Consider the following 27,053-nt stretch of genomic DNA (forward strand, 5'->3'; position numbering starts at 1 on the left):
GGGTGTAAAGACCAGAATTTAATATTTACTTTGTCTATCAAAACAAAAACAAACATTGTAATAAAGGAAAATGTTACAGTGTAAAATATGATAAAAAATATAGCAGATAATAAATATCCACCTGAACATATAATGATGACCGCACACGGCCAGCTTGGGTTAGAATCCCCCAGACATTACTAGTAGAGTGCTGAGGGCAGATGGACATATTTTGCTGGTCTGACTGATCAAAAATGAAATTCAATGGAGTCGATTTACTAAAACTGGAGAGTGAAAAAATCTGGTGCAGCTTTACAAAGCAACCAATCAGCTTCCTTCCAGGTTTTATTGTCAAAGCTGAATTGAAGAAGCCGATTGGCTGCGCCAGATTCTGCACTCTCCAGTTTTAGTAAATCTGCCCCTCAGTGTGCCGACTGCACACAGCACAACCTGAGAACTAACACAACACAGCGCTACTGCCCCCTGCTGGTCAGTCTAAAAGAAACATGGAGATCACCTTTCAACTTTATTGTATCTTTTTTTTTTTTTATATATAAAGTATGGAGCGTTCCTTCAAAGAATTCTAAATGTACAAACTGCACGTCTGCATTGAAATTTTACATAAACTGAAAGTTCATCGTTTTACTTTTCCAAACTAAGATATTTCTACATATGTTTCAAATTAAGACTGAATCCACACATTCTGCGTTTCTTCCTCTGTATTTACAATGCGGCAATCCACAGCAACCAATCAGAACTTACTCACATACACGGAGTGATGGAACCCGCTTGTTGCTCTTTGCGCCACATTAAAGCAACGGTCCCGATTGGTCCACGGCGGCCCCATTGCCATATACAGGTTGGCATTCATGGCAGACATCCCCCAGCTCCTGTATTGGTAATGACTTTTCCAAACGTCTGCACAGTGTGGAGGTGAATGCACGTTCTTAAAGCAGAGCTCCACCCAAAAGGGGAAGCTCTGCTTATCTGCCTCCGCCAAAAGGAGCATTGCTTTCTATCAACGCAGCGTGTCCCTTGTGCTGCTGGCTCCCGATCCCCCCACCGTGATTGTCACCCCCCCCCCCCATCCGCAACATGCAGAACCAGCACTGGGTTCATTCCATAAAACAACACTCTGTACTCAGCAGTGTGGCAGATTCTGATTGGCTGTTCTGGATTGCTGCTCACCGTTGGACTCAAAGTTGTGTTCACCAATCACAAGCTCTTAAATTATGAAAAAAAAAATATATTATCATCAACATAAGGGATAGTGCTTACCACCAATGAAATGTGTCCCTTGTGCTGCTGGCTCCTGCTTTAGTTGAAATTCTCAGATGATCGTCTCTCTCTCTCTCTCTCCCTCTCCCCCTTTTCCTCCTACTCCCGCCACCGCCTTCTTGAAGTGCAGCAGGGGTTAATAGATCAGAGGGCCCAATCAAGAGTGCTGCCTATGCCCGCCCCTTTCTGCCCGCCTCCTATACTATTACCTTGTATGGATTAAAAAACAATCTATGAATGGAGAAAGCTAACCTTTCCTTCATAGATTGATTTTCATTGGTAGAGGTTCTACTACAGCTGCTGTGAATGGAGGAGGGGACGTAAAGGGCGGGCACAGTCGGCGCTCTTGACGACTGCATCTATTAACCCCTGCTGTACCAGAAGATTGTGCCGATTGGAGGAGGATTTCTAGTAACATGGGAGCCAGCAGCACACTGATAATAAGTGCTGTCCCTTGTACTGATATTTTTAATTTAATATTGAGTCGCCCTCCAAGCAGACTAAGTGCCAGTATCCGGACAGGGGCCCGTCCTATAACCTGGAAGGGTCGGTGCATCTAGGAAGAAATAGCTGACGGCACTCTGGTAAAAAGTCAACCCGGGTGTAACTTTGTTTTCTCCTCCTTTGTATTTTATCAAAAATAAGACTACGAGGAAACGCGTCGGTGGAGGGGGTAGTGGTGGTTCACAGATGGGGACTCTGCTGGTCCAGAACAATAAATAAAATAAATGGTTTTCTTCTTGATGGTACAGCTGCTGCACTCCAGTGAGACTGGGAAACTTCGGATGGATGAAGATACTCCGGAATACAGAGAATAGACCGCCGGACTTCACACGTGGTGTCCGTCCAAAACCAGGAACATCAAACAATAAAAAAAAGTAGGTGGTAAAGTCCGCAGTCTCTGTGTAAATATTTAGTGATCCCTGCCCGCTGCCCATTAGGGATCGCAGGGCATAACGAGTTTGATTTTCTGCATGTGGGCGCGGGAGCATTTGGCAAAGACGCTTTTGATGATCTGCAGAGGAACGTTCTTCCCGCTGAGATAGATCTTATTTTGGCAGTCCGGGAGGCAGGTGGCGGCACCGTCCGTGTCCTCCGCTCTCTTCAGCATCCACACGTAAGCCAGAATGTATCCGGTCATAAAGGCGTCAAAGCCGGCTCTGTGGGTTCCCGCGTCCGACGTGCTGGGGGCTTTCCGCTTAGAGGGCCGTACATGGGGACCCTCATCAATCGCTTTACTGGTCTGATCATCTCTTAGCGACAAATCCGAGTCCACAGTCGCTGGAGGTCCAGTGTGGTCTCCACACTGATTGGAAGAGACTCTCTGTGTGGGCACGTCCTTCGTCTCTGATTGGCCCGTAATGGTCTGCTCTGTTAAGCAGTCTTCCTTCTGAGTCTTCATGTTTTCCTGTCCTTTCCCCTCCTCTGGGGTATCAGAAGGGTCCACTAAGGGCACCTTGCTACAAGGGGGTTCCATGCTCCCCAAGTGCTCCTCTCCCTTCTCCTCTTGCTCTGGGGTATCAGAAGGGCCCAGATTGGGCTTTCTACAAGGGGGCTCCATGCTCGCCTCCTCATGGGCCTCTTCTTGTGTTGCGGCCTTTTTCCTCTTCCGCCTCTTCTTCTTCTTGTCTGGTCTTCCCTTCTCATCCTCATCGATGATCAGGTCAATGTTGTGGGAGAGAACGCACTTCGACCCGTTGGGGCACCAGCCGTACGCCTGCAATACATCGGGCATGTTACACATGAGGATGGGCTTATCATCAGCATGGTATATTACTAACCCCCTCAATAACGGGCACTCTTACCCCCCCAACCACCCCCACCTTCCTGCCCAGGCCAGCTTTCAGCGCTGACGCACTTTGAATGACAATTGCGCGGTCATACAACACTGTACTCATGACATTTTGTTCACACAAATAGGAGATTTTTTTCTTTTTTTGCTAAACAAAAAAGGACTGAAAAAAAAAAAAAAAAACACACAACAAAAAAACCTTTTTCCTTTCTAAAATTTGGCAAATAATCATTCTTCATAAATTTCAGCCAACATTTATTCTGCTCCATTTCTTTGGTGAAAATCCCCCAAATCAGTGATTATTATTTAGTCTATAAAAAAAAAAAAAAAAAAAGTTATAGAAACCACAAACTATACATATCCGATAATCGATCAATCCATGATGTACTGGCATCCCATCTCACTTCTTGAGGCTGAAATGCCCGGGCAGAACAAATAACCCCCCAAATCACCCCTTTTTGGAAAGTAGATGTTTAGCAAGAGGCGTGTCACAATTTTTTTGGAAAATGCAGAAATTGTTTTTCACAATTCTTTTTTCTTACATCCTGTCACCAGTGCAGCACGGCGTCCTCATGACTGGTATGGCGGTGATCAGGGGCACTGACTGGGAACAGTATGTTATGCAAATCCAATTTTTTTTTTTTTTATAATTATTTTACAATTTTTTTTTATTTATTTTTTACACATACTCTGACCAAAGCAATAGTGTTACCATAGTAACACTGCACTACTTTGAGAAGGTGATCAGGATTTATTTTTTATGATCGCTTATAGCATTGAATATAACTTATATAAACCACAATTTTTTCTGAATGAAATCCATTGAGATTCCACATCTAATCACATAGTACAGATAGGCTGTGATTGGTCACAGTAATCACATGGTACAGACAGGGCCAGAGACCATCACAATAGTACCCAAATAATGGAAGCCATCCGGCATCCACTGTGTACAATTATCATGTGATCTGCTGTTATTGGTCACAATGATCACATGGTACCGGTAGCAGCCCGGTACACTGATCTGTCATTGGTCTGTGTGGGAACGCAATCCTGGGAGGACATCCTGTGAAGTCCACCCAGAAGAGGAGAGCTCCCGCCTGGCCCTCATTTGTCTATATCAGGGGTGTCCAAACTTTTTTCAAAGAGGGCCAGATTTGATGAACTGAACATGCTCGAGGGCCGACCATTTTGCCTGACATTCTTTGAACCATTAAAATTCGGTCTGAGTGAGTTCATCCGAGCTCTAATACACGGCCCAACAAGAATTCTCCTGCCTTTGTGGCTGTGTGTGGTGAAGAGATGAACTCAATTGTATTATTTGGATACACCGTATTTATTGGTGTATAACGCGCACCTTCACTTTAAGAGGGAAGCTTCAGGAAAAAAATTTTTTTAAATAAAGAACTGAAGCAAAATAAGGGTCAGTGCCCATCTGCAGACAATTGCCAGGAACGCAGCGCCCACCATTGCCAGGAATGCAGCGCCCACCATTGCCAGGAATGCAGCGCCCACCATTGCCAGGAATGCAGCGCCCACCATTGCCAGGAATGCAGCCCCCACCATTGCTAGAAATGCAGCGCCCACCATTGCCAGGAATGCAGCCCCACCATTGCTAGAAATTCACTCACCATTGCCAGGAATGCAGCCCCACCATTGCTAGGAATGCAGGCGCCCACCATTGCCAGGAATGCAGCGCCCACCATTGCTAGAAATGCAGTGCCCACCATTGCTAGAAATGCAGCGCCCACCATTGCCAGGAATGCAGCCCCACCATTGCTAGAAATTCACTCACCATTGCCAGGAATGCAGCGCCCACCATTGCCAGGAATGCAGCGCCCACCATTGCTAGGAACGCAGCGCCCACCATTGCTAGAAATGCAGCGCCCACCATTGCCAGGAACGCAGCCCCACCATTGCTAGGAACGCAGCCCCACCATTGCTAGGAACGCAGCGCCCCACCATTGCTAGGAACGCAGCGCCCACCATTGCTAGAAATGCAGCGCCCACCATTGCTAGGAACGCAGCGCCCACCATTGCTAGGAACGCAGCGCCCACCATTGCACGCAGCGCCCACCATTGCACGCAGCGCCCACCATTGCTAGGAACGCAGCCCCACCATTGCTAGGAACGCAGCCCCACCATTGCTAGGAACGCAGCCCCACCATTGCTAGGAACGCAGCGCCCACCATTGCTAGGAACGCAGCGCCCACCATTGCTAGGAACGCAGCGCCCACCATTGCTAGGAACGCAGCGCCCACCATTGCTAGGAACGCAGCGCCCACCATTGCTAGGAACGCAGCGCCCACCATTGCTAGGAACGCAGCGCCCACCATTGCTAGGAATGCAGCGCCCACCATTGCCAGGAATGCAGCGCCCACCATTGCCAGGAATGCAGCGCCCACCATTGCTAGAAATGCAGCGCCCACCATTGCTAGAAATGCAGCGCCCACCATTGCTAGAAATGCAGCGCCCACCATTGCTAGAAATGCAGCGCCCACCATTGCCAGGAATGCAACCCCACCATTGCTAGAAATTCACTCACCATTGCCAGGAATGCAGCCCCACCATTGCCAGGAATGCAACCCCACCATTGCTAGAAATTCACTCACCATTGCCAGGAATGCAGCGCCCACCATTGCTAGAAATGCAGCGCCCACCATTGCTAGAAATGCAGCGCCCACCATTGCTAGAAATGCAGCGCCCACCATTGCCAGGAACGCAGCCCCACCATTGCTAGGAAAGCAGCCCCACCATTGCTAGAACGCAGCGCCCACCATTGCTAGGAACGCAGCGCCCACCATTGCTAGGAACGCAGCGCCCACCATTGCTAGGAACGCAGCGCCCACCATTGCTAGGAACGCAGCGCCCACCATTGCTAGGAACGCAGCGCCCACCATTGCTAGGAACGCAGCGCCCACCATTGCCAGGAATGCAGCCCCACAATTGCAATTGCCAGGAATGCAGCCACCATTACCATCAGTGCAGCCATGGAGGGCAGGACGAGCGCCAAAGACATCCTACAGGAGAATTTCCTGTTTACACAACGGCCCCTTTAAGAGAAAGTCCCGCCTCCTCTGATGGACAGAACAGTCGTCCAATGGCAGAGATGGGACTTCCTATTACAGCTGCCATGTACACAGGAAATTCTCAGCCTGTGTGCACGGCACTCGTCCCGCCTCCTCCCTCCAAGGCAGCCGGACTATATATCTTTTGTGACCGGCGCTGGGAGATCGCCGGGGGCCACAAAAGATGTATATGTTTAAATAACCAGGCGGGCCGTTCAAAACCGGGCCGCGGGCCGCGATTGGCCCGCGGGCCGGACTTTGGACATGCCTGGTCTATATACTGGGCGGGAAGCAGTTAAAGGGGGAAAGAATTTCCAATGTATAACTATAATAACATAAAACCGAAGATTCACAATCCACGGAGTAACAGCGGGAGAAAACAAACACGAGCGGCACCGACCACGAGCACCCCAGAGATGACACTTACAGAGAACTTGTCGCAGATGTGGGGCCCCTCTGTGGCTGTGCCGGCGGGTTCCTGGTCGGGGAGGGAGCACAGGCGGTAGTCCACATACGCCGACATGCTGGCGGTATAGTGACAGAACTCTATAGAGAGGTGATTGGTGCTGGAGTCTATCCTCCGACTGTTCTCACGCTTGCTGCAAGACAGAAAAACAACGTTCCAAGGTTTACAAAGGGTCAGCATTTGAATGAGGGGGGGGGGGGGGGGGGAGGGAGACCCAACACAAGCTCCAGCCTGTCTGCTTCCCATACTATCTTCACATGACAATAGAACTATATAAATACATAGAGCCACTGAACAGAGGATGAGAAAGAGTGCAGAAAAAGAGCGCACTAAAAAAAACTGCAGTTATCCTCTATAAAATATATCCGAACCACTGCCAAGTAGAGGGAGGAAATATGGAACAACCCAATTAGAAAAGCAGAAATATACTGAGAAGCAACCAGAGACCTTAGTGAATAAAATGGCGATTGTTGCAATTTTTTTTTTGTATGTCACATTTTACTTGCGCAGCGGTTTTTCAAACTTTAAAGGGAAAAAAAAAATACACTTTAACCACTTCCCGACCGGCGCACGCCGATGTACGTCGACAGAATGGCACGGACAGGCACATTGGCGTACAGGTACGTCCAATCTTCAATGCCGCCCTGCCATCGGGAGCGCGCCCGCGCTGGTCGGGACCCCCTCTGAGTCCGGTCGCGGGACCCGATCGCCGCGGGCATCCCCGCGATCGTCTCACGGGACGGCTGAATGGAGGAAATGCCGTGTAAACAGCATTTCTCCACTCTGCCTAGCAACTAGTGACGCTGATCTCTGCTCCATGTGATTGGAGCAGAGATCAGTGTTCATTAAATGAAAGCCCAACCCCCCCACAGTTAGTAACACACCCCTAGGAACACTTAACCCCTACACTGCCACCCACTGGTTAACCCTTTCACTGCCAGTGTCATTTACACAGGAATCACTGCATTTATATAGCACTGATTGCTGTATAAATGACAATGGTCCCAAAAATGTGTCAAAAATGTCCGATGTGTCCCCACAATGTCGCAGTCACAATAAAAATCACTGATCACCGCCATTACTAGTAAAAAAAAAAAATAATAAAAATTATTAATAAAAATGCTATAAAACTATCCCCTATTTTGTAAACGCTATAACTTTTGCGCAAACCAATCAATAATCGCTTATTGCGATTTTTTTTTTACCAAAAATATGTAGAGAATACGTATCGGCCTAAACTGAGGGGAAAAAAATGTTTTTTTTATATATTTTTGGGGGATATTTATTATTACAAAAAGTAAAAAATAATGCGTTTTTTTTCAAAATTGTCGCTCTATTTTTGTTTATAGCGCAAAAAATAAAAACCGCAGGAGGTGATCAAATACCACCAAAAGAAACCTCTATTTGTGGGAAAAAAGGACGTCAATTTTGTTTGGGAGCCACGTCGCACGACCGCAAAATTGTCAGTTAAAGCGACGCAGTGCCGAATCGCAAAAAGTGGACTGGTCTTCGACCAGCAAAATGGTCCGGTCTGTAAGTGGTTAATGAATAAAAAAAAAAAAAAAAAAAAAAAAAACAAGGACAAAACATAATATATACCCCAATTTTTGGGGCAAAATGTGAAAGATGAAATTAATAGATCCCCCAACAAGTCACGCTTTAAAATTGCGCACGTTCGTGGAATGGCGACAAACTACGGTACTTAAAGATCTCCAAGGCCATAGAGGGTGAGCAAAGACGATCAGGTCTGTGTTTGCCTCTGTGACCAGCCGGTCGCACCATCAGATTTTCTCTCAGGCGAGCCGGTAAGAACGGTAAGCCCCGATAAACGCCAGCAGAGGGGGTGGGGGGTTTGGGATGTCCCCCCTCCTGCCACTTCTGAAAGCGGTCCAGCGGCTAATTAGAAAGCCAGGCTGCCGGCGGAAAAAATAAATAAAAATTGCCGGGATTATGGCTGAAGCCACTTCAAAGCCGCAATATATAGATAGGTGTTGTGGTCAGTAAGTGGTTCGAGGCGTTGTATGATATGAAATGTTTTTGTGGTGATTTGTGTAGTTCTGTTCCCTGCGTTGCTTGTTGGCCTCACCTTGTAATGATGGACTCACAAGTTGTGGCTGCAGTTCGTAGTGTCATAATTAGTAAGGTTGAATAAAGACACCAGTCCATCCAGTTCAACCTGAGTGTCTACAATGGTCCCTATCCCTGTACATTGCACACTCTCATCGCTCCCTACCCTCAAGGAGACACAATCCAAGGTCCCCATTCATATACTAGGGACAATTTTGGACAGAAGCCAATTAACCTCCCTGCATGTCTTTGTCGTGGCCGATCGATCTCCCCATGTCCATATATTCATTCCCCTATTCACTAAAGCAGGGGTGGGCAACCTCGGCCCTCCAGCTGCGGTGAAACTACAAATCCCATCATGCCTCTGCCCCTAGGAGTCATGCCTGCGATCGTCAGGGTTCTGTAATGTCTCATGGGACTTGTAGTTCCACCACAGCCGGAGGGCCGAGGTTGCCGACCCCTTCACCAAAGAGACAAGCAACTTCTTGTTCTGGGACTACCATCGTCCGATCACACCCTGCCATTGTCCTCTGTGTTGTATCACAAATGTGGGTGTGCCAGTGTGATGAAAGACGGCATGGTGAGCTCTCTGTTAATTGCCCCGCCTGGTGGTGTCTGTGTCAGATCTAATTATTCAGCACTCATCTGCAGAGCACTAGACTAAGAGACCAGGGGATTGTGGGATATATGGTTTCCTCACAGGAAGTGTCAGTTCTTACACTACAGAGGTTAAGTGTTCTTCTGTGTAGTGCCATGTGACATGCAGCAGTTCTGACCCTGGAATGTGAAGATTTAGCCTACAGGCTTGTTCATACAAGCAGCAAGGATTGCCACTCCTCTGAAAAGCAAACCTATGCTCAGATCGCAGGCGGCAAGGCAAATAAATCCACGGTTGGCTTAAACAAAGACATTAGTTGGGGGAATCGGAGGCTCACCATTTCTTATAGGCGTACTCCAGGTAAGAGGCGGTGAATCGCGTCTCAAACTCCGAGGCGTATTTGGTGTCGTAGATGCCGGCCGGGAACATTTCCGAGAGGTCGGCCACGAAGTTCATGATCTTCTCGGGGAGCTGAGCGTAGAAGCTCTGATAGAGGAAAGCCAGGTCTATCAGGCCGTTGTGGAGGATGAGAGGCTTCCGGGCCTGGAGCAGCTCCAGGAAGAGGGTGCGGACGCTCTGCAGACGCCGCTCATCGCCCTGCACAGAGGAGATTATTATTATTATTATTCAGGATGTATATAGATCTAGGCACACATACAAAGCAACCTTACCAGGTCACCAAATAGTTCTGACTTCAAACCAATACGACAAACCTTTACTTTCTCAGCCGCCCCCATGTTTCGTCACATATGGCGACCCATCACATTTGGCTACCCGTTGGAACTGCGCATGCACACGCCACCATATGCGTTCCACCCAAGTCCAGGTTCAAGCCCCACCATCCAAGGTGGAGATAAAGTCAGATTATAATTATGCCGAGCGAATCGAGCCGCGAGGGGCCCTGTGTTGGAATGCATATAGCGGCGTCGGGCATGCGCACTCCAGCAGGTAGCAAAATGTGATGGATAGCCGAATGTGACGTGACACCACTTCCCTGCCACGTGTATAACGCCAGTTGCTTTAACTGGCCTCATACACATTTTGGGGGGGGGGGGGGGGGGGGGGAAGGTCTGCCTGGTCATGTGACAACTGTGATTGCTGTCAGTGTTCCCATGATCAGCAGTAGGTCTCGGTGGCAAAGCGCCTCTCGTTGTAGTGGCGCAAGCAGGATGCTTTTAAACCCCGATAGAAGGGGGTTGAAACCATCCATGTTTTGGTGCTTCCGAAGAGTGTGGAAACACTCGGCTCTCACACTGGGGAGACATGAGGGGCATTTTCAGGCGCTATTTTTAGCCCAAAAAAGCCTGAAAACTGCCTTCAGTGTGAAAGGGGTCTTAGGACCCCTAAGCATCAGTTAGTGTCAGATTGCCCCCACAATATCGCAGTCTTGTTATAAATCGCTGATCTCCACCATTAGTAGCATAAAAAACTAAATAAAAAATAATTCCAATATATCTCCGTTTTTTTTTTTTTTATTGGATATGTTTTATAGCAGTAAAGTTTTTTGGTGGGGGGGGGGGGGGGGGCAAAAACCTTCCAGAGCTTAAGTGGTTAAACTGCGAGCAAATATCTGTTTCATTAAACATTAAAGGGGTTGTCATGGTTTGTATCCTATGCATTAAGGTGAAAATCCTCCTGTGATGCGGCTCCCCCCCCCCCCCAGATCCCCCTCTTTACCTGAACCCGATCTTTCCAGTGATGGGGACGAGCACATGTCTCAGGTCCTGATTGGATAGATTGATAGCAGCGCACCCATTGGTTCCCACTGCTGTCACTCAAATGATGCGGGAACTGGAGGACATAGCCAAGTGTTGCTGTCTGTGTCAATAGACACAGCACCAGGACTCAGGAGTGCGCCTGCAAGAGGGCCCCGAGGGAGATTGCTTCTCTGATGGGGCACTCCAGAAGAGGAGGAGCCAGGACCCAGCTGAGGGACCCCAGAAGAGGAGGATCGTTTGTGCAAAACCAACTGCACAGAGGAGAGAAGAACAACACTTGTTTTGTTTTTTTTTAACTGAACCTTTACATATCCTTAAAGCAGGGGGGAGGCAACCTCGGCATTCCAGCTGTGGTGAAACTACAAATCCCATCATGCCCCTCTCTGCCTCTAGGAGTCATGCCTGTGATTGTCAGGGTCCTGCAATGTCTCATGGGACTTGTAGTTTCACCACAGCTGAAGGGCCGAGGTTGCCTACCCTCATTTAAAGGGACAAAGTAAAAGACCATCCAGCGCTCAGACCAAGGAACTTCTCCCAGGGAATGCGGCACGTAGGAATTTCAGCGATGCAGCACTCCTCAAACTGGGCGGTCTTCAGAAAATGCCCCGAGTGCAGGACCTCAAATCGTTTATTGTAAAATCATAAAATGGTAATCTACTCACAAAAGCAGAATAAAACCAGCTAGACAAAAGCAGCAATCCAGCAAGTGAGATGAGCGTCTCCACCGCCGCCACACAATGGAGAAAGCTTACGCGTTTGGGGGGGAATATAGCTCTGAGGAAGGGGGTCTGTCCTGCCGAAATGCGTAAGCTTTCTCCATTGTGTGGCGGCGGTGGAGACGCTCATCTCACTTGCTGGATTGCTGCTTTTGTCTAGCTGGTTTTATTCTGCTTTTGTGAGTAGATTACCATTTTATGATTTTACAATAAACTATTTTGGAGGTCATGCGCTGCGCCGTCTTCTACGATGTTTCACATTAAAAAGGGACGTGGAAGACAAAAAAGAAATGAGAGGAAAAAGGGGGAAAAGGAAGGAGGAAGAAATACGGAAGGAAGGAAGAATGGTTTGGGGGGGGGGGGGGGGGGGGGGTGAGAAGAAGGTTTTGGGTTGCAGTCACCTTGTCGTTGCCTTTGTAGTACGGGATGCCGCAGGAATATTGTTTATTGAAGTCGAATCCGTGTTGGACGAGGAATTGCACAGACTGCGGCTCGATGGTGTAATCCTCCATACACAGCAGTGTCAGGTTGTAGATCTGTGATAAGTAGACATTCTTCCCCTATAGAGACAGGAAGATAAACATGGCGGACGTCAGCTCCAGACTACTCTGATTGGTGCTTTTTGGCCTGTAACCACACCAGGGAACCACTAGTTTAAGCATGTGAAATACAGACTGTCTGTGTTGCCCTATAGCCACCCATCAGAATAACAGTAAATAAACAAAATGACACAAAGCCCCACAGTATAATGGGGTTTGTTGATACCAGAAGGTGTTATAATACATATTGGGGTAATGTGCCGGGTCTGGAGACCGGTGTGTTCCTCCTGCAGCCACGCCTTACTGCTGTGGGTCCCTGGCACCGCCATGTTGAATTATGGGGGGGGCGGCCCCTGTAGCTTTCTCCGGAACCATGGCCGCCTCCCACGCATGCAAGAGCTCATGTAGCGCCCTCTGACCAGTCCTGCAGCCTCCTGGGACATGCGACACGTCCTGGGAGGCTCAGGAAGTGGGTATGATTAATACTCTCTGCCCTGCCCCCAAAAATAAACTGAACCTCAGTTACAAGCGTCTCCTCCCTCCAATCAGCTCTCCTCACTGAGCTCTAACTTCATCTCTCCACCCCCTTCTTTTTCTTTTTTTTTTAACTCTCAGATAAGCTTATAAAAATTCAGCTCTTTGAATGGATGAGGAGGAGACAAGACGGCAGATAAACCGGTACAACTTATGTAGGAGGATTTGTTTTATCTCTGTGTCACCTGAGGTCAGTCACATCTCCGGGTGTATATAGAAGGGTTTACAACCACTATAAAAAATTTTTTATTTTTTTGCAAGAATCACACTTACCAAGGAGGCTGCAGCATCTGCACCCCGTCGGCTCTAAGACTGAGAATCGATCGAACACCGCCGCAAAGAGCTGGTAACTTTCCGCCCCCTCCCCCCCCCGCTCACTGGAGCGCTGGGCTGTGGAGGGGCGGGGGCAGCTGGCTCAGAGGCGGGTGCCGGTCCAGGGTTGTGGGCGGATCCAGACCACAATCGTCGCAATCTTTCCCCAGCCTGGACCCAGCTCTGTGATATCAGCCGACAGCGAGATTCAGCCCTCTGTCTGCAGAAAACACAAGAGTGCAGAAGCGAAATACACTCCTGTGATCATCCCCAGGAGAAGTGCAGCCAAACCAGCTTTCCCCCGTACTTCTCCTTTAAGAGAAAGGGCACTAATCCTTTATACCCCATGTGCCCTGAACTAATCCATCCCGGCTGCCATTCCCCTCTTTGTTTACATTCAGCGCTGCAAATCTCACTGTCCTGGCCATACCTATGCACGAGTGCCCCACAGACTTCAGATGAATGGAGACGACGAGGTCTATGGGGCTGTAAAGCCTTTACAGAGCTGAAAGTAAACAAACGCCGGAGGCCAAGGCCATTGGATGGGGGTAAGCATGTATATCTGTGGAGGGGGGGGGGGGGGGGTGGGCGAGGTCAGGACAATAACGATCAGTTAGGGCAGTTTCATAAAAGAAGGGCGGCAATCAAGTGATCAGGACTTCAAGAAAGGAAAATAAATATTTAAAAAGTTTTTTATTTTTTTGCAGATTTGGGATGCACAGGCTGTGAGGTTTTACCATTAGATGTGCCTGATGAGTGTTGGACATACTGACTTCACATCCACATTAAAAGTGTAAAGTGTAAGCGCCAAGCATATGTGACTATAACTCTGAAGAAAGTGGCTCAAAGTGACAAAACTTCAAAAAAACGAATGTGTACATATAACTATAACAAATGAATATGACATGACCCCAACTGTGGGGATAACCACAACATATAAAGAAAACAAAGTAGTAAAATGTATAGGCAATAGAGTCCATATATCAATAAAACTAAACGTGCAGATGTGAGTCCCAGCAAACTTCGGTGACAATGAGAGTCCCACTTTACTGTGACATGACCCCAAATATGGGGATAACCATAAAGTATAAAGAAAACAAAGTGGTAAATATATAGACAATAAAAGGCAATAAAAGTCCATATATTAATAAAACGAAACGTGCAGGGTGTGAGTCCCAATAAGCTTCGGTATCAACGAGAGTCCCACCTTACTGTGACAAAAGGTAATTCCACCGCAGTGCAGCTCCCACCACCTTAAGAAGCGCTGGCGTACCAGATGATGACCTGTAGGTCGAAATGCGTCGGAGAGACTCCGCCACTGCCTATCTCCTTTGACATGCTCATTAATTACAATGGAAATGTGAGTTTGATATTTTATTTTTATTAAAGTAATTTTTTTAAACGTTATTACACTATGTCGGCTCTATCCTTCCACTTTCATGCCTGAATTGATGCCGGAGCTGTCTTTACAAAAAAAAAAAAAAACGGTGATTGTACGCAGTCCGCCATATTGAATGAACCACTTGCTTTGGGACCCCCTTTAATGATGGAATGCTGAATCCAGAGTCGCAGTAGCTGGGATTACAAGCCATTACCGACCCCTTAGATATAACTCTATTCGGGTCATTCCCATCTGGTAAGCCTGCGCTTCTTAAGGTGGTGGGAGCTGCACTGCGGTGGAATTACCTTTTGTCACAGTAAGGTGGGACTCTCGTTGATACCGAAGCTTATTGGGACTCACACCCTGCACGTTAAGGCCTCATGCACACGGACGTTTTTACAGCCACTTTTTTGCAGCTTAAAAACGCCTGTCCATGTTAGTCTATGGCTTCATGCCCACCTAGGCGTTTTTGAGCTGCAAATGGCATAGGCGTTTTTAAGCTGTAAAAAAAAAAAACCCAGGACCAGTGCGTTCCCTGGCACGGAGCTAGAGCTGTAAAAACGCGAATCGCGGGAAACGCGCAAAAACGCGCATAAACGCGCAACATATTTTCTTTGTTTTCTGAGTGCTATAGCCAAGAGATGTGTTTCTTTAACCCTTTCATGACTAAGCCTATTTTTGGAATTTGGTGTTTACAAGTTAAAATCCATATTTTTTGCTAGAAAATTACTTGGAACCCCCAAACAGTATATATATTTTTTTAGCAGAGGCTCTAGAGAATAAAACGGCGATTGTTGCAATATTTTATGTCACACGGTATTTGCGCAGTGGTGTTTTAAACGCAACTTTTTGGGAAAAGGGACACTTTCATGAATAAAAAAAAAAAAAAAAAAAAAAAAAAAAACAGTAAAATTAGCCCAATTTTTTTGCGTAATGTGAAAGATAATGTTACGCCGAGTAAATAGATACCAAACATGTCACACTTTATAATTGCACGCACTTGTAGATTGACGACAAAGTACGGTACCTAAAAATCTCAATAGGCGACGCTTTAAAAAAAATTTACGGTTACCAGGTTAGCGTTACAGAGGAGGTCTACTGCTAGAATTATTGCTCTTGCTCTGACGATCGCGGCGATACCTCACATGTGTGATTTGAACACCGTTTACATACGCGGGCGCGACTTCCGTATGCGTTTTCTTTGCTTCGCGAGCTCGCGGGGACGGCGGGCGCTTTGAAATTTTTTTTTTAATTTTTTTATTTATTTTATTTATTTTAAAACGACTAAATTGTTTAAAAAATAAAATAAAAATTGATCACTTTTATTGCTGTCACAAGGAATGTAAACATCCCTTGTGACAGTAATAGGTGGTGACAGGTACTCTTTATGGAGGGATCGGGGGTCTAAAAGACCCCCCACCCCTCCTTTACACTTCAATGTATTCAGATCGCCGAAAACGGCGATTCTGAATACCGGATATTTTTTTAAAACCGGCGCCATTGGCAGCCGAGTAAACGGGAAGTGACGTCATGACGTCACTTCCGCGTTTACGATGAGGAGACTGGAACGAAGCCGATTACGGCTTCGTTCCAGTTCCTCCGCAGCAGCCGGAGGCGTCGGATCCCTGATCGGTGCTCCCGATCGAGCGGGAGCACCGGTAACAGCGGCGAGAGGCGGCGGGAGGGGGGGACGTCCCCTCCCGCTCCTCCGGCATAACAGCCGAGCGGCTTTTAGCCGCATCGGTTGTTATGGCTGGAAAGCCAATCGCCCGCTGTAAAAAACGGTACCGGGATGATGCCTGCAGGTGCGGGCATCATCCCGGTATACCCCCCGGAAGCCGAGTACGCAGATCTGCGTACGCTCAGCGGGAAGGGGTTAAAAACGCTACTTAACGCTAAAAAATGCACAAAAACGCCAATGCAAAACGCGGTAAAAAATCGAGTTTTTAACGCAGATTTTTCCAAGCGTCAGAGCTTGCTTTGCAGACAGTTTTTTTAAAACGTCTGTGTGCATGAGCACTTAGGTTTATTAACCACTTGGGATCCGCGCTATTGCCAAACGACGGCATTAGCGCGGACCTACATTTCCGGGACTACGTCTATTGACGTCGTCCCGTGTACGAGCAGCCTGCGCGCCCCCTGAGGGGCGCGCGCTGTGATCGGCGAGTCTATGAGACTCGCCTGATCACCGATCCGTGCAAGGGGTCGATCCCGACCCCTTATCACGTGATCAGCTGTCAGCCAATGACAGCTGATCATGTGACAGAATGGAGCCGGTAATCGGCTATTATTCCTCCTCGCGCTGACAGCGCGAGGAGAAAAAAAAAAAAGCCGATCACGGCCATCAATACAAGGGACCACCTGCCAGTGCCCACCTGCCTCTCGCAGTGCCATCCTGAAGTAAAATAAAAAGCAAAAGTAAGTGCCCCCCGTCAGTGCCCCCCGTCAGTGCCCATAGTGCCCACAGTGCCACCCACAGTGCCACCCCACAGTGCCACCCAATCTGCCTCAAAGGTGCTGCACCCCAGTGCCGCCCATCAGTGCCCAGCAGTGCCGCCCAGCAGTGCCGCCCATCAGAGCCACCTATCAGTGCCCATCTGTGGTACCTATCAGTGCCCATCCGTGCCACCCATCCGTGCCACTTATCCGTGCCACCCATCCGTGCCATCTTATCTGTGCCCATCTTTGCCCATCAGTGCCGCCTTATCTGTGCCTATTGGTGCCGCCTTAACTATGCCTATCAGTGCCCACCAATGCAGCCCATCAGTGCCCACCAATGCAGCCCATCAGTGCCCACCAATGCAGCCCATCAGTGCCCACCAATGCAGCCCATCAGTGCCCACCAATGCAGCCCATCAGTGCCCACCAATGCAGCCCATCAGTGCCCACCAATGCAGCCCATCAGTGCCCACCAATGCAGCCCATCAGTGCCCACCAATGCAGCCCATCAGTGCCCACCAATGCAGCCCATCAGTGCCCACCAATGCAGCCCATCAGTGCCCACCAATGCAGCCCATCAGTGCCCACCAATGCAGCCCATCAGTGCCCACCAATGCAGCCCATCAGTGCCCACCAATGCAGCCCATCAGTGCCCACCAATGCAGCCCATCAGTGCCCACCAATGCAGCCCATCAGTGCCCACCAATGCAGCCCATCAGTGCCCACCAATGCAGCCCATCAGTGCCCACCAATGCAGCCCATCAGTGCCCACCAATGCAGCCCATCAGTGCCCACCAATGCAGCCCATCAGTGCCCACCAATGCAGCCCATCAGTGCCCACCAATGCAGCCCATCAGTGCGCACCAATGCAGCCCATCAGTGCGCACCAATGCAGCCCATCAGTGCGCACCAATGCAGCCCATCAGTGCGCACCAATGCAGCCCATCAGTGCGCACCAATGCAGCCCATCAGTGCGCACCAATGCAGCCCATCAGTGCGCACCAATGCAGCCCATCAGTGCGCACCAATGCAGCCCATCAGTGCGCACCAATGCAGCCCATCAGTGCGCACCAATGCAGCCCATCAGTGCGCACCAATGCAGCCCATCAGTGCCGCCTCATCAGCGCACTTCAATGAAGGAGAAAAATGACCCGTTTGCAAAATTTTATAACAAACTATTAAAACATGATTTTATTTTTTTTGCATCTTTTTTGTTTGTTTAGCAAAAAATAAAACTCCGAGCTGTAATTAAATACCACCAAAAGAAAGCTCTATTTGTGGGAAAAAATGATAAAAATGTCATTTGGATACAGTGTTGTATGACCGCATAATTGTCATTCAAAGGGCATCAGCGCTGAGAGCTGAAAATTGGTCTGGGACTGAGGGGGGTTTAAGTGCCCAGTAAGCAAGTGGTTAATATATGGACTTTATTGCCTTTTATTGTCTATATATTTACCACTTTGTTTTCTTTATACTTTATGGTTATCCCCATATTTGGGGTCATGTCACAGTAAAGTGGGACTCTCATTGTCACCGAAGTTTGCTGGGACTCGCATCTGCACGTTTAGTTTTATTGATATATGGACTCTATTGCCTATACATTTTACTACTTTGTTTTCTTTATATGTTGTGGTTATCCCCACAGTTGGGGTCATGTCATATTCATTTGTTATAGTTATATGTACACATTCGTTTTTTGAAGTTTTGTCACTTTGAGCCACTTTCTTCAGAGTTCTAGTCACATATGCTTGGCGCCTACACTTTACACTTTTGACGTTTTTACAAGCTAAAAAGATCCCAGTTTTAGCGTGTTGGCAGCCTTTATCTCAGTTTTTTTTCCTTTTGTTGATTACTGCGCAGTGTTACTGTATATATATATTCACATCCACATTAACACCCAATTCTGGGGGGAGGGGGAGGGGGGGTTCACTCCCGGAACATTCCACAATCTGGCCAATGATGGATAATCAGAATCAAACAGCTGGGAAGATACAGAAGACGATGATCTGCAGCCCGGCTTAGGGACGTTATTCAAAGTGTAGAAATTCTGACTAACGGTCTCCGTTGTGTAACATCTCCTCCAACAGACATCGCAGATCACAAACCACTGAAGAGGAAGAGTCATTACAGGTCACGAGGGCGATATTATGGAAGATTCCAGAGCTTTAGAGGGGCCGCGAGGAGGACAAAGATGTCCATTCTGTATACAGTAAAACCTCGGATTGCGAGCAGAACTCCTTCCGCAAACATGCTTGTAATCCAAAGCACTCGTATATCAAAGCTAATTTCCCCTTAAGAAATAATGGAAACTCAGCCGATTCGTTCCACAACCATTTATTGATAGGTCCTTCAGTTTATAGTCCATATAAAAAGATTATAGCGATGTGATTGGTTGTGTAACCATAAAATGTCCGTCCACAAATAGAATCCTCCACAAGGGTATTAGAAGCGAAATCCAGCAGGAGCTCCAGGGTATAAAAGTGAGGAGAGGGCGCCTCCAAGTGTAGCGATATGGTGTATCTTCATTAAATGTAACCATACCACTACACTTAGAGGCGCCCTTTTCTCTTTTATACTCAATTACTTGTATATCAAGTCAAACTTTATTTTTAAAAAAATGTTGCTTGTCTTGCAAAATGCTCTCAAACCGAGGTTTTACTGTAGTGGGGTATCCCCCTCCTGTGTGCAGTACATGAAGATGCTCAGGGGAGGGGTCCGTCTCCTCCATCTCCACTCTGCATAGCCGCCCTACAAGGGACCCAGCCATCTATGATGAGACTCACGTAATAAAAGGAAGATTTACTTTAGGACCAAATCCATTTCTGACATTTGTGGTTTACACATTTACCACTTCCAGCCCAAGGATATCAAATGACGTCATTGACTCTGAGCGGAGATATCGGAATGGAGGGTGCAGCTGCCGGCATCATCCAGATATCATCTTTTACAGCCGGTGATTCTGTGCATCGGAAGAACAATCCTAGCGGCAGTTCAGCCACCTGATCCTTCTTACAGGCAGCAGGAGGGGACATCCCCCCGAAGGGCGGGTGACTGGATTTTGTTTCGCATACAAAAACGGTACACAATTGTCGGCCAACAAACACGAACGTAGCAAAGTACTACCTGGAATTTCAGCTCGAGCGCCACCCTTTGGGCAACTTCTGCTAATGTCATGATAGGCAAGCATTGATTCCGAGCGTGCGTGTTTGTACTTTGGACTTGTGTGACGGACTTGTGTTCAGACGCAAATTTACTAGCCTGCCATCCAACATTTGTTGGCCGAAAGTTGGACAACAATTGTCTGATGGAACGTACTAACGGTCGGATTTTAGGCAAACAAAACAGTCTGTCATCACACAATTCTCTGCCGAAAACCCGATCGTGTGTACAAGGCTTGAGCCTTTTTCTGATATTTGTTGCTTACAAGTTAAAATCAGTATTTCTTGCTCAAAAAATTACTTAGAACCCCCAAATAGAATAATATAGATAGATGAGACAGACAGACAGAGTGACAGAGTGACAGAGAGCGCGAGAGAGAGAGAGAGAGAGACAGAGTGACAGAGAGCGCGAGAGAGAGAGAGAGAGAGACAGAGTGACAGAGAGCGCGAGAGAGAGAGAGAGAGAGACAGAGTGACAGAGCGCGAGAGAGAGAGAGAGAGAGACAGAGTGACAGAGAGCGCGAGAGAGAGAGAGAGAGAGACAGAGTGACAGAGAGCGCGAGAGAGAGAGAGAGAGAGACAGAGTGACAGAGAGCGCGAGAGAGAGAGAGAGAGAGACAGAGTGACAGAGAGCGCGAGAGAGAGAGAGAGAGAGACAGAGTGACAGAGAGCGCGAGAGAGAGAGAGAGAGAGACAGAGTGACAGAGAGCGCGAGAGAGAGAGAGAGAGAGACAGAGTGACAGAGAGCGCGAGAGAGAGAGAGAGAGAGACAGAGTGACAGAGAGCGCGAGAGAGAGAGAGAGAGAGACAGAGTGACAGAGAGCGCGAGAGAGAGAGAGAGAGAGACAGAGTGACAGAGAGCGCGAGAGAGAGAGAGAGAGAGACAGAGTGACAGAGAGCGCGAGAGAGAGAGAGAGAGAGACAGAGTGACAGAGAGCGCGAGAGAGAGAGAGAGAGAGACAGAGTGACAGAGAGCGCGAGAGAGAGAGAGAGAGAGACAGAGTGACAGAGAGCGCGAGAGAGAGAGAGAGAGAGAGACAGAGTGACAGAGAGCGCGAGAGAGAGAGAGAGAGAGAGACAGACAGACAGAGAGCGCGAGAGAGAGAGAGAGAGAGAGACAGACAGACAGAGAGCGCGAGAGAGAGAGAGAGAGAGAGACAGACAGACAGAGAGCGCGAGAGAGAGAGAGAGAGAGAGACAGACAGACAGAGAGCGCGAGAGAGAGAGAGAGAGAGAGACAGACAGACAGAGAGCGCGAGAGAGAGAGAGAGAGAGAGACAGACAGACAGAGAGCGCGAGAGAGAGAGAGAGAGAGAGACAGACAGACAGAGAGCGCGAGAGAGAGAGAGAGAGAGAGACAGACAGACAGAGAGCGCGAGAGAGAGAGAGAGAGAGACAGACAGACAGAGAGCGCGAGAGAGAGAGAGAGAGAGACAGACAGACAGAGAGCGCGAGAGAGAGAGAGAGAGAGACAGACAGACAGAGAGCGCGAGAGAGAGAGAGAGAGAGACAGACAGACAGAGAGCGCGAGAGAGAGAGAGAGAGAGACAGACAGACAGAGAGCGCGAGAGAGAGAGAGAGAGAGACAGACAGACAGAGAGCGCGAGAGAGAGAGAGAGAGAGAGACAGACAGACAGAGAGCGCGAGAGAGAGAGAGAGAGAGAGACAGACAGACAGAGAGCGCGAGAGAGAGAGAGAGAGAGAGACAGACAGACAGAGAGCGCGAGAGAGAGAGAGAGAGAGAGAGACAGACAGACAGAGAGCGCGAGAGAGAGAGAGAGAGAGAGACAGACAGACAGAGAGCGCGAGAGAGAGAGAGAGAGAGACACAGACAGACAGAGAGCGCGAGAGAGAGAGAGAGAGAGACAGACAGACAGAGAGCGCGAGAGAGAGAGAGAGAGAGACAGACAGACAGAGAGCGCGAGAGAGAGAGAGAGAGAGAGACAGACAGACAGAGAGCGCGAGAGAGAGAGACAGACAGACAGAGAGCGCGAGAGAGAGAGACAGACAGACAGAGAGCGCGAGAGAGAGAGAGAGAGACAGACAGACAGAGAGCGCGAGAGAGAGAGAGAGAGACAGACAGACAGAGAGCGCGAGAGAGAGAGAGAGAGACAGACAGACAGAGAGCGCGAGAGAGAGAGAGAGAGACAGACAGACAGAGAGCGCGAGAGAGAGAGAGAGAGACAGACAGACAGAGAGCGCGAGAGAGAGAGAGAGAGACAGACAGACAGAGAGCGCGAGAGAGACAGACAGACAGAGAGCGCGAGAGAGACAGACAGACAGAGAGCGCGAGAGAGACAGCGCGAGAGAGACAGCGCGAGAGAGACAGCGCGAGAGAGACAGCGCGAGAGAGACAGCGCGAGAGAGACAGCGCGAGAGAGACAGCGCGAGAGAGACAGCGCGAGAGAGACAGCGCGAGAGAGACAGCGCGAGAGAGACAGCGCGAGAGAGACAGCGCGAGAGAGACAGCGCGAGAGAGACAGCGCGAGAGAGACAGCGCGAGAGAGACAGCGCGAGAGAGACAGCGCGAGAGAGACAGCGCGAGAGAGACAGCGCGAGAGAGACAGCGCGAGAGAGACAGCGCGAGAGAGACAGCGCGAGAGAGACAGCGCGAGAGAGACAGCGCGAGAGAGACAGCGCGAGAGAGACAGCGTGAGAGAGACAGCGCGAGAGAGACAGCGCGAGAGACAGCGCGAGAGACAGCGCGAGAGACAGCGCGAGAGAGACAGAGAGAGAGAGACAGAGAGAGAGACAGAGAATATATATTTTTTTTATATTTTAGCAGAGACCCTAGGGAATAAAATGGCGGTTGTTGCAATCTTTTATGCCGCACTGTAATTGCACAGCGGTCTTTCAAATGCTTTTTTTTTGGGTAGAAATACACGTCAGCGAATTAAAAACAAACAGTAAAATTAGCCCAATTTTTTTTGTATAATGTGAAGGATGAGGTTACGCCCCGAGAATCGTGGGGGGTTCATTCACTAAAGGCAAATCCACTCTGCACTACAAGCAGTGTTAATTTTGGCAGCAAATTTTGATTTGTTTTAGTCTTAGGACTAAAATGACATTTTAGTCTTCTGCAAATGTTTTAGTCGTATTTAGTCGACTAAAACTCATTTTAGTTGTCCAAAATCGAATGGGTGTAATTCAATTGTAATGTATTAGTTAACAATTCTCTACAATTTTCAAACTCGTTATATACGGCTGGAGTGAAAAATCAAATGTTATGTATTATGGCATTGAGATATGAACATGCACTACAGACCAGTGTTCATTTTGAAGTCAAATTTAAAATTTAGTTTTAGTCGCATTTCAGTTGACTAAAATAATATTTGTTTAGCTGATTAAAATGTTTTAGTCGACCAAATTAACACTGACTACAAGTGCACTGCAAATGTATTTGGAAGTTCAGTCGCTGGAGATCCGAGGGGGACGTGCAGGGAAAATAAAAAACAGCATTTTTGCTTCTACATGATTGGATGATAGAAATCAGCAGAGCTTCCCCTCATTTTGATACTGCACTTGTAGTGCATTGTGGATTCGCCGTTAGCAAATCAACTCCATGATCTTTATTGTAAGCAAAAAAAAATAAAAAATTATGATTCTCCTTTTATCCAGAATCATGCAGCTCTAATACACTATAGTCTTTTTTTTGGAAGAGGGCCGGGCGCCCCATGGGAGAGGGCCGGGCGCCCCATGGAAGAGGGCTGGTAGGAGTTGGGCTTTAGGCCCCATTCACACAGCTACAAAATGCTGGAGGAGAAAAAAAATCAATTCTCCTCTATGGAAATGGTTCACATCTCAGTTCCAAAACGCCTGAAGCTCAAACAACAAGTTCTGGAACTTTTTTTTTTTGACAGATTTGGATGTTTTTCTTCTTTTTACACTGGTGACCTTTTGACCTGTACAAATTCGTGGCAAAAACACGTAAAAATAAATAATTTTTTTTTTTAAATTGCGCAACTTTCTGCCTGAAAACAGTGCGCTCGGTGTGAACGGGAAGTGAGAACTGCTGCAATCACTTTTTTTTTTTAATTCTGTTTTTCCATACAATACACTCTCAGTGAATCCAGCTGATCCATGCGATAAGATCTTCCGATGATGAAAAGCATAAACACATCACATTCCACCAATCACTGCTCACCTTTTCCGGCAGCTCTTTAAAGCAGGCGATTCCCAGGGAGATGACGGAACGCGTCCGGGCAGCATGACAGATCGCCTTGTAACGTTCCTCAATACACCTACAACAGAGCCAGATACACCTCCATTACTGGGAGTCACACTGTACATACCCTATCAGGTCTATCACCAGCCAATCACAGCGGAGATCCAGTCTGTATACAGATCACCAGCAAACATAAGGCAGCATTGAGTTCTATGCACATCCTAATTCTTTTTTGTTTTGTAGCAGCAACAGAAAGCGAACAAAACTGCTGCGTCTTCCTAAATATTATAGGAGATGCTCTTAAATTTTATGTACCGTATTTATCGGCGTATAACACACACTTTTTCCCCCCTAAAATCAGGGAGAAATCGGGGGTGCGTGATCCCCCTCCTTTCCTAACCTGTGCCGTTCTCAGCAGCTTTCGGAAAGCCAAAAGCCGCCAAGATACAAAGGACATCCGCTCTGCATCTCGGCAGCACCATTTTTAAAATGACACTGACAAGGCTACAAATGACACTGATGAGGCCGCATTGATGGGCATTTAAATGTAAGTTTTTTTCCTTAAACGTCCCTCCTAAAAGTTTTTTTTCTTTTAAATTCCCTCCTAAACTTGGGGTGCGTGTTAAACGCCGATAGATACGGTAAATCCCAATAATGGCGATCCGTCTGCCAACTTTTAGTCTGTTAAAGACTTTCAGGCGCGGTCTATTGTTACACGATTCCTGTTTTCTTCCAATGGAACGGAACTATTGAATGAAACTATATAGTTACAATATGTAGCAATGCACTGAAGGAGAAGCTACTACAGCGATCTCCACTTCTTTTCCAGGTCCCATGCTGAGCAGCCGGCCTGATGCTTTGTGAATACGAAAGGGGGGGGGGGGGGAGAGGGGGGACTCTGTAAGCTGTCGCAGCGTATTGCTGGACAGTGATGGGGATTAGTTGTGGGTGGGTAGAAGTCACGGCTCTCTCTATGACATGGATCTCAGATCGGGGGGCATGCTGGGTAAAAGTACACAAAAAAAATTCAAAGTTCACTTCCCTTTCCTAGAGAAACTTCCATCAGCCCAATAATAAGAGGAAACGTAAAACCTTCTTCTTCCATCAATGTAAAAATATCACACAGAAAACACGTCTACATGGAAAGTATCTTTCCTCCCATACAATGTAATCTGAAGCTACGTACTGGTTTAGTAAACTCTTCCGAGATCCCAACCCGCTCAGCTCCTGTGGGGGACACAAAACACAAATGTCACTTATCAACTCTCCCCCCTCACAGAAGGTTGGCATTTTAAGAGACCCCGCCCCCCCCTTCCACTCATCTCCTCCCCCCCCCTCACATCCACTCATCTCCTTCCCTCCCCCCCCCCTCACATCCACTCATCCCCCCTCCCCCCCCCTCACATCCACTCATCTCCTTCCCGCCCCCCCACATCCACTCATCTCCTTCCCTCCCCCCCCCCTCACATCCACTCATCTCCTTCCCGCCCCCCCACATCCACTCATCTCCTCGCCTGCTCACTGATGAGAAGGTGGAACTCGGATTCCTCCCATCACTCACCGTGTCAACGGCAATAAATGTGGACGTCTTCAGTGCCAGCAGAACGGAGGGCCACATCTCCGAGAAATTGTCATTATAGATGTCGATGACGGGAACCCTCAGAGTCGCCATCTTCACCTGACAGGAGGCAAAGACATCGGGACAAAAAAAGATTTATACGTATAATACTGACACTGACCAATCCCTGTACAGGATTCCACTGGGTGCCTCCCTGATCTCACCAGCCCTCAGAAAACCCGTCATGGCCGGACAGAGAGCCAATATCCCCCATCCCCCAGCCGATAGCCCCCGCCACCACAAATATCCCCACCACCACCAGAATCCCCCACCAATATCCCCATCCCCCGCCGATATCCCCACCCCCACCAATATCCCCACCCCCACCAATATCCCCATCCCCCGCCAATATCCCCCATCCCCCGCCAATATCCCCCATCCCCCGCCAATATCCCCCATCCCCCGCCAATATCCCCCATCCTCCGCCAATATCCCCCATCCTCCGCCAATATCCCCCATCCTCCGCCAATATCCCCCATCCTCCGCCCAATATCCCCAATCAATATCCCCACCCCCCGCCAACATCCCCCATCCCCCGCCGATAGCCCCCGCCACCACAAATATCCCCACCCTCACCAATATCCCCTGCCCAATATCCCCCATCCTCCGCCGATATCCCCACCCCAACCAATATCCCCAATCAATATCCCCACCAATATCCCCCATCCGCCAATATCCCCCATCAATATCCCCACCAATATCCCCCATCCGCCAATATCCCCCATCAATATCCCCACCCACAGCCGATATCCCCCTCCCCCGCCGCGCTGAGGTCTCTGCAGATATTGTGTATAAACATCACTGGGGGGGGGGGGGGGGGAGCAAATCATTCTGATTATTGGTGGAGCCCCACTGAGGGCAGATCTGTGTGACCCCCGCACCAGGGACCCGCCACAGAAGGACAGTCACATCATTGGGCCTGGCTGGCATGCTGGGGGTTGTAGTCCTCCAGTTACTGCACTAAGCCTGTGATGGGAGGTGTGCTGAGACTTGTAGTTCTCTCAGATCTGCCCCGCCCCCCTCTATACAACATACAATGAGCTCTCCCCTCCCCCCCGGGGAAATTACACATTCATCAAACAACAGAAGAAAATAATTCATATAAATAATAATCACATGCCGACTACTGGAGCCTTCCTCCTCCTCTACTTCCGGCGCGATCTGATGACGTCTCCCCGACGTGACTACTTCCCGCCCACACATTCTACCGCGGGTTTTGTGATTG

General features: G+C 48.5%; 1 protein-coding gene across 2 annotated transcripts; it reads right to left on the reverse strand.

Moving 5' to 3' along the window:
• TOE1 (target of EGR1, exonuclease) lies at positions 1-27,046 on the reverse strand. Of its 2 annotated transcripts, none has more exons than XM_077450781.1 (8): positions 26,945-27,046; positions 25,772-25,888; positions 25,397-25,437; positions 24,190-24,286; positions 12,084-12,242; positions 9,586-9,845; positions 6,545-6,716; positions 1-2,974 (listed from the first exon to the last, which is right to left on the reverse strand). In XM_077450781.1, exons 1-8 carry the CDS (start codon positions 27,029-27,031, stop codon positions 2,195-2,197), a joined length of 1,713 nt encoding a protein of 570 aa, XP_077306907.1. In that variant the 5' UTR covers positions 27,032-27,046; the 3' UTR covers positions 1-2,194. The 2 variants fall into 2 exon arrangements, with proteins under 2 accessions (XP_077306907.1, XP_077306908.1); XM_077450782.1 differs by having other exon boundaries at positions 26,949-27,024.
• Between the last annotated feature and the right edge of the window lie 7 nt (positions 27,047-27,053).

This window comes from Lithobates pipiens, unplaced genomic scaffold (genome assembly GCF_037356315.1).
Source record: "Lithobates pipiens isolate NorthernLeopardFrog02 unplaced genomic scaffold, aLitPip1_a1.2 Scaffold_23, whole genome shotgun sequence".
Lineage (NCBI taxonomy): Eukaryota > Metazoa > Chordata > Amphibia > Anura > Ranidae > Lithobates > Lithobates pipiens.

Excerpts from the sequence above, each read along its gene's own strand:
- TOE1 (XM_077450781.1), bottom strand. The coding sequence starts at position 27,031 with ATGTGTGGGCGGGAAGTAGTCACGTCGGGGAGACGTCATCAGATCGCG. Across the intron at positions 24,287-25,396 it reads CGGAAGAGTTTACTAAACCA|GTGTATTGAGGAACGTTACA; the intron begins GTACGTAGCTTC and ends GCTCTGTTGTAG. Across the intron at positions 2,975-6,544 it reads ACATCTGCGACAAGTTCTCT|GCGTACGGCTGGTGCCCCAA; the intron begins GTAAGTGTCATC and ends GATGTATTGCAG.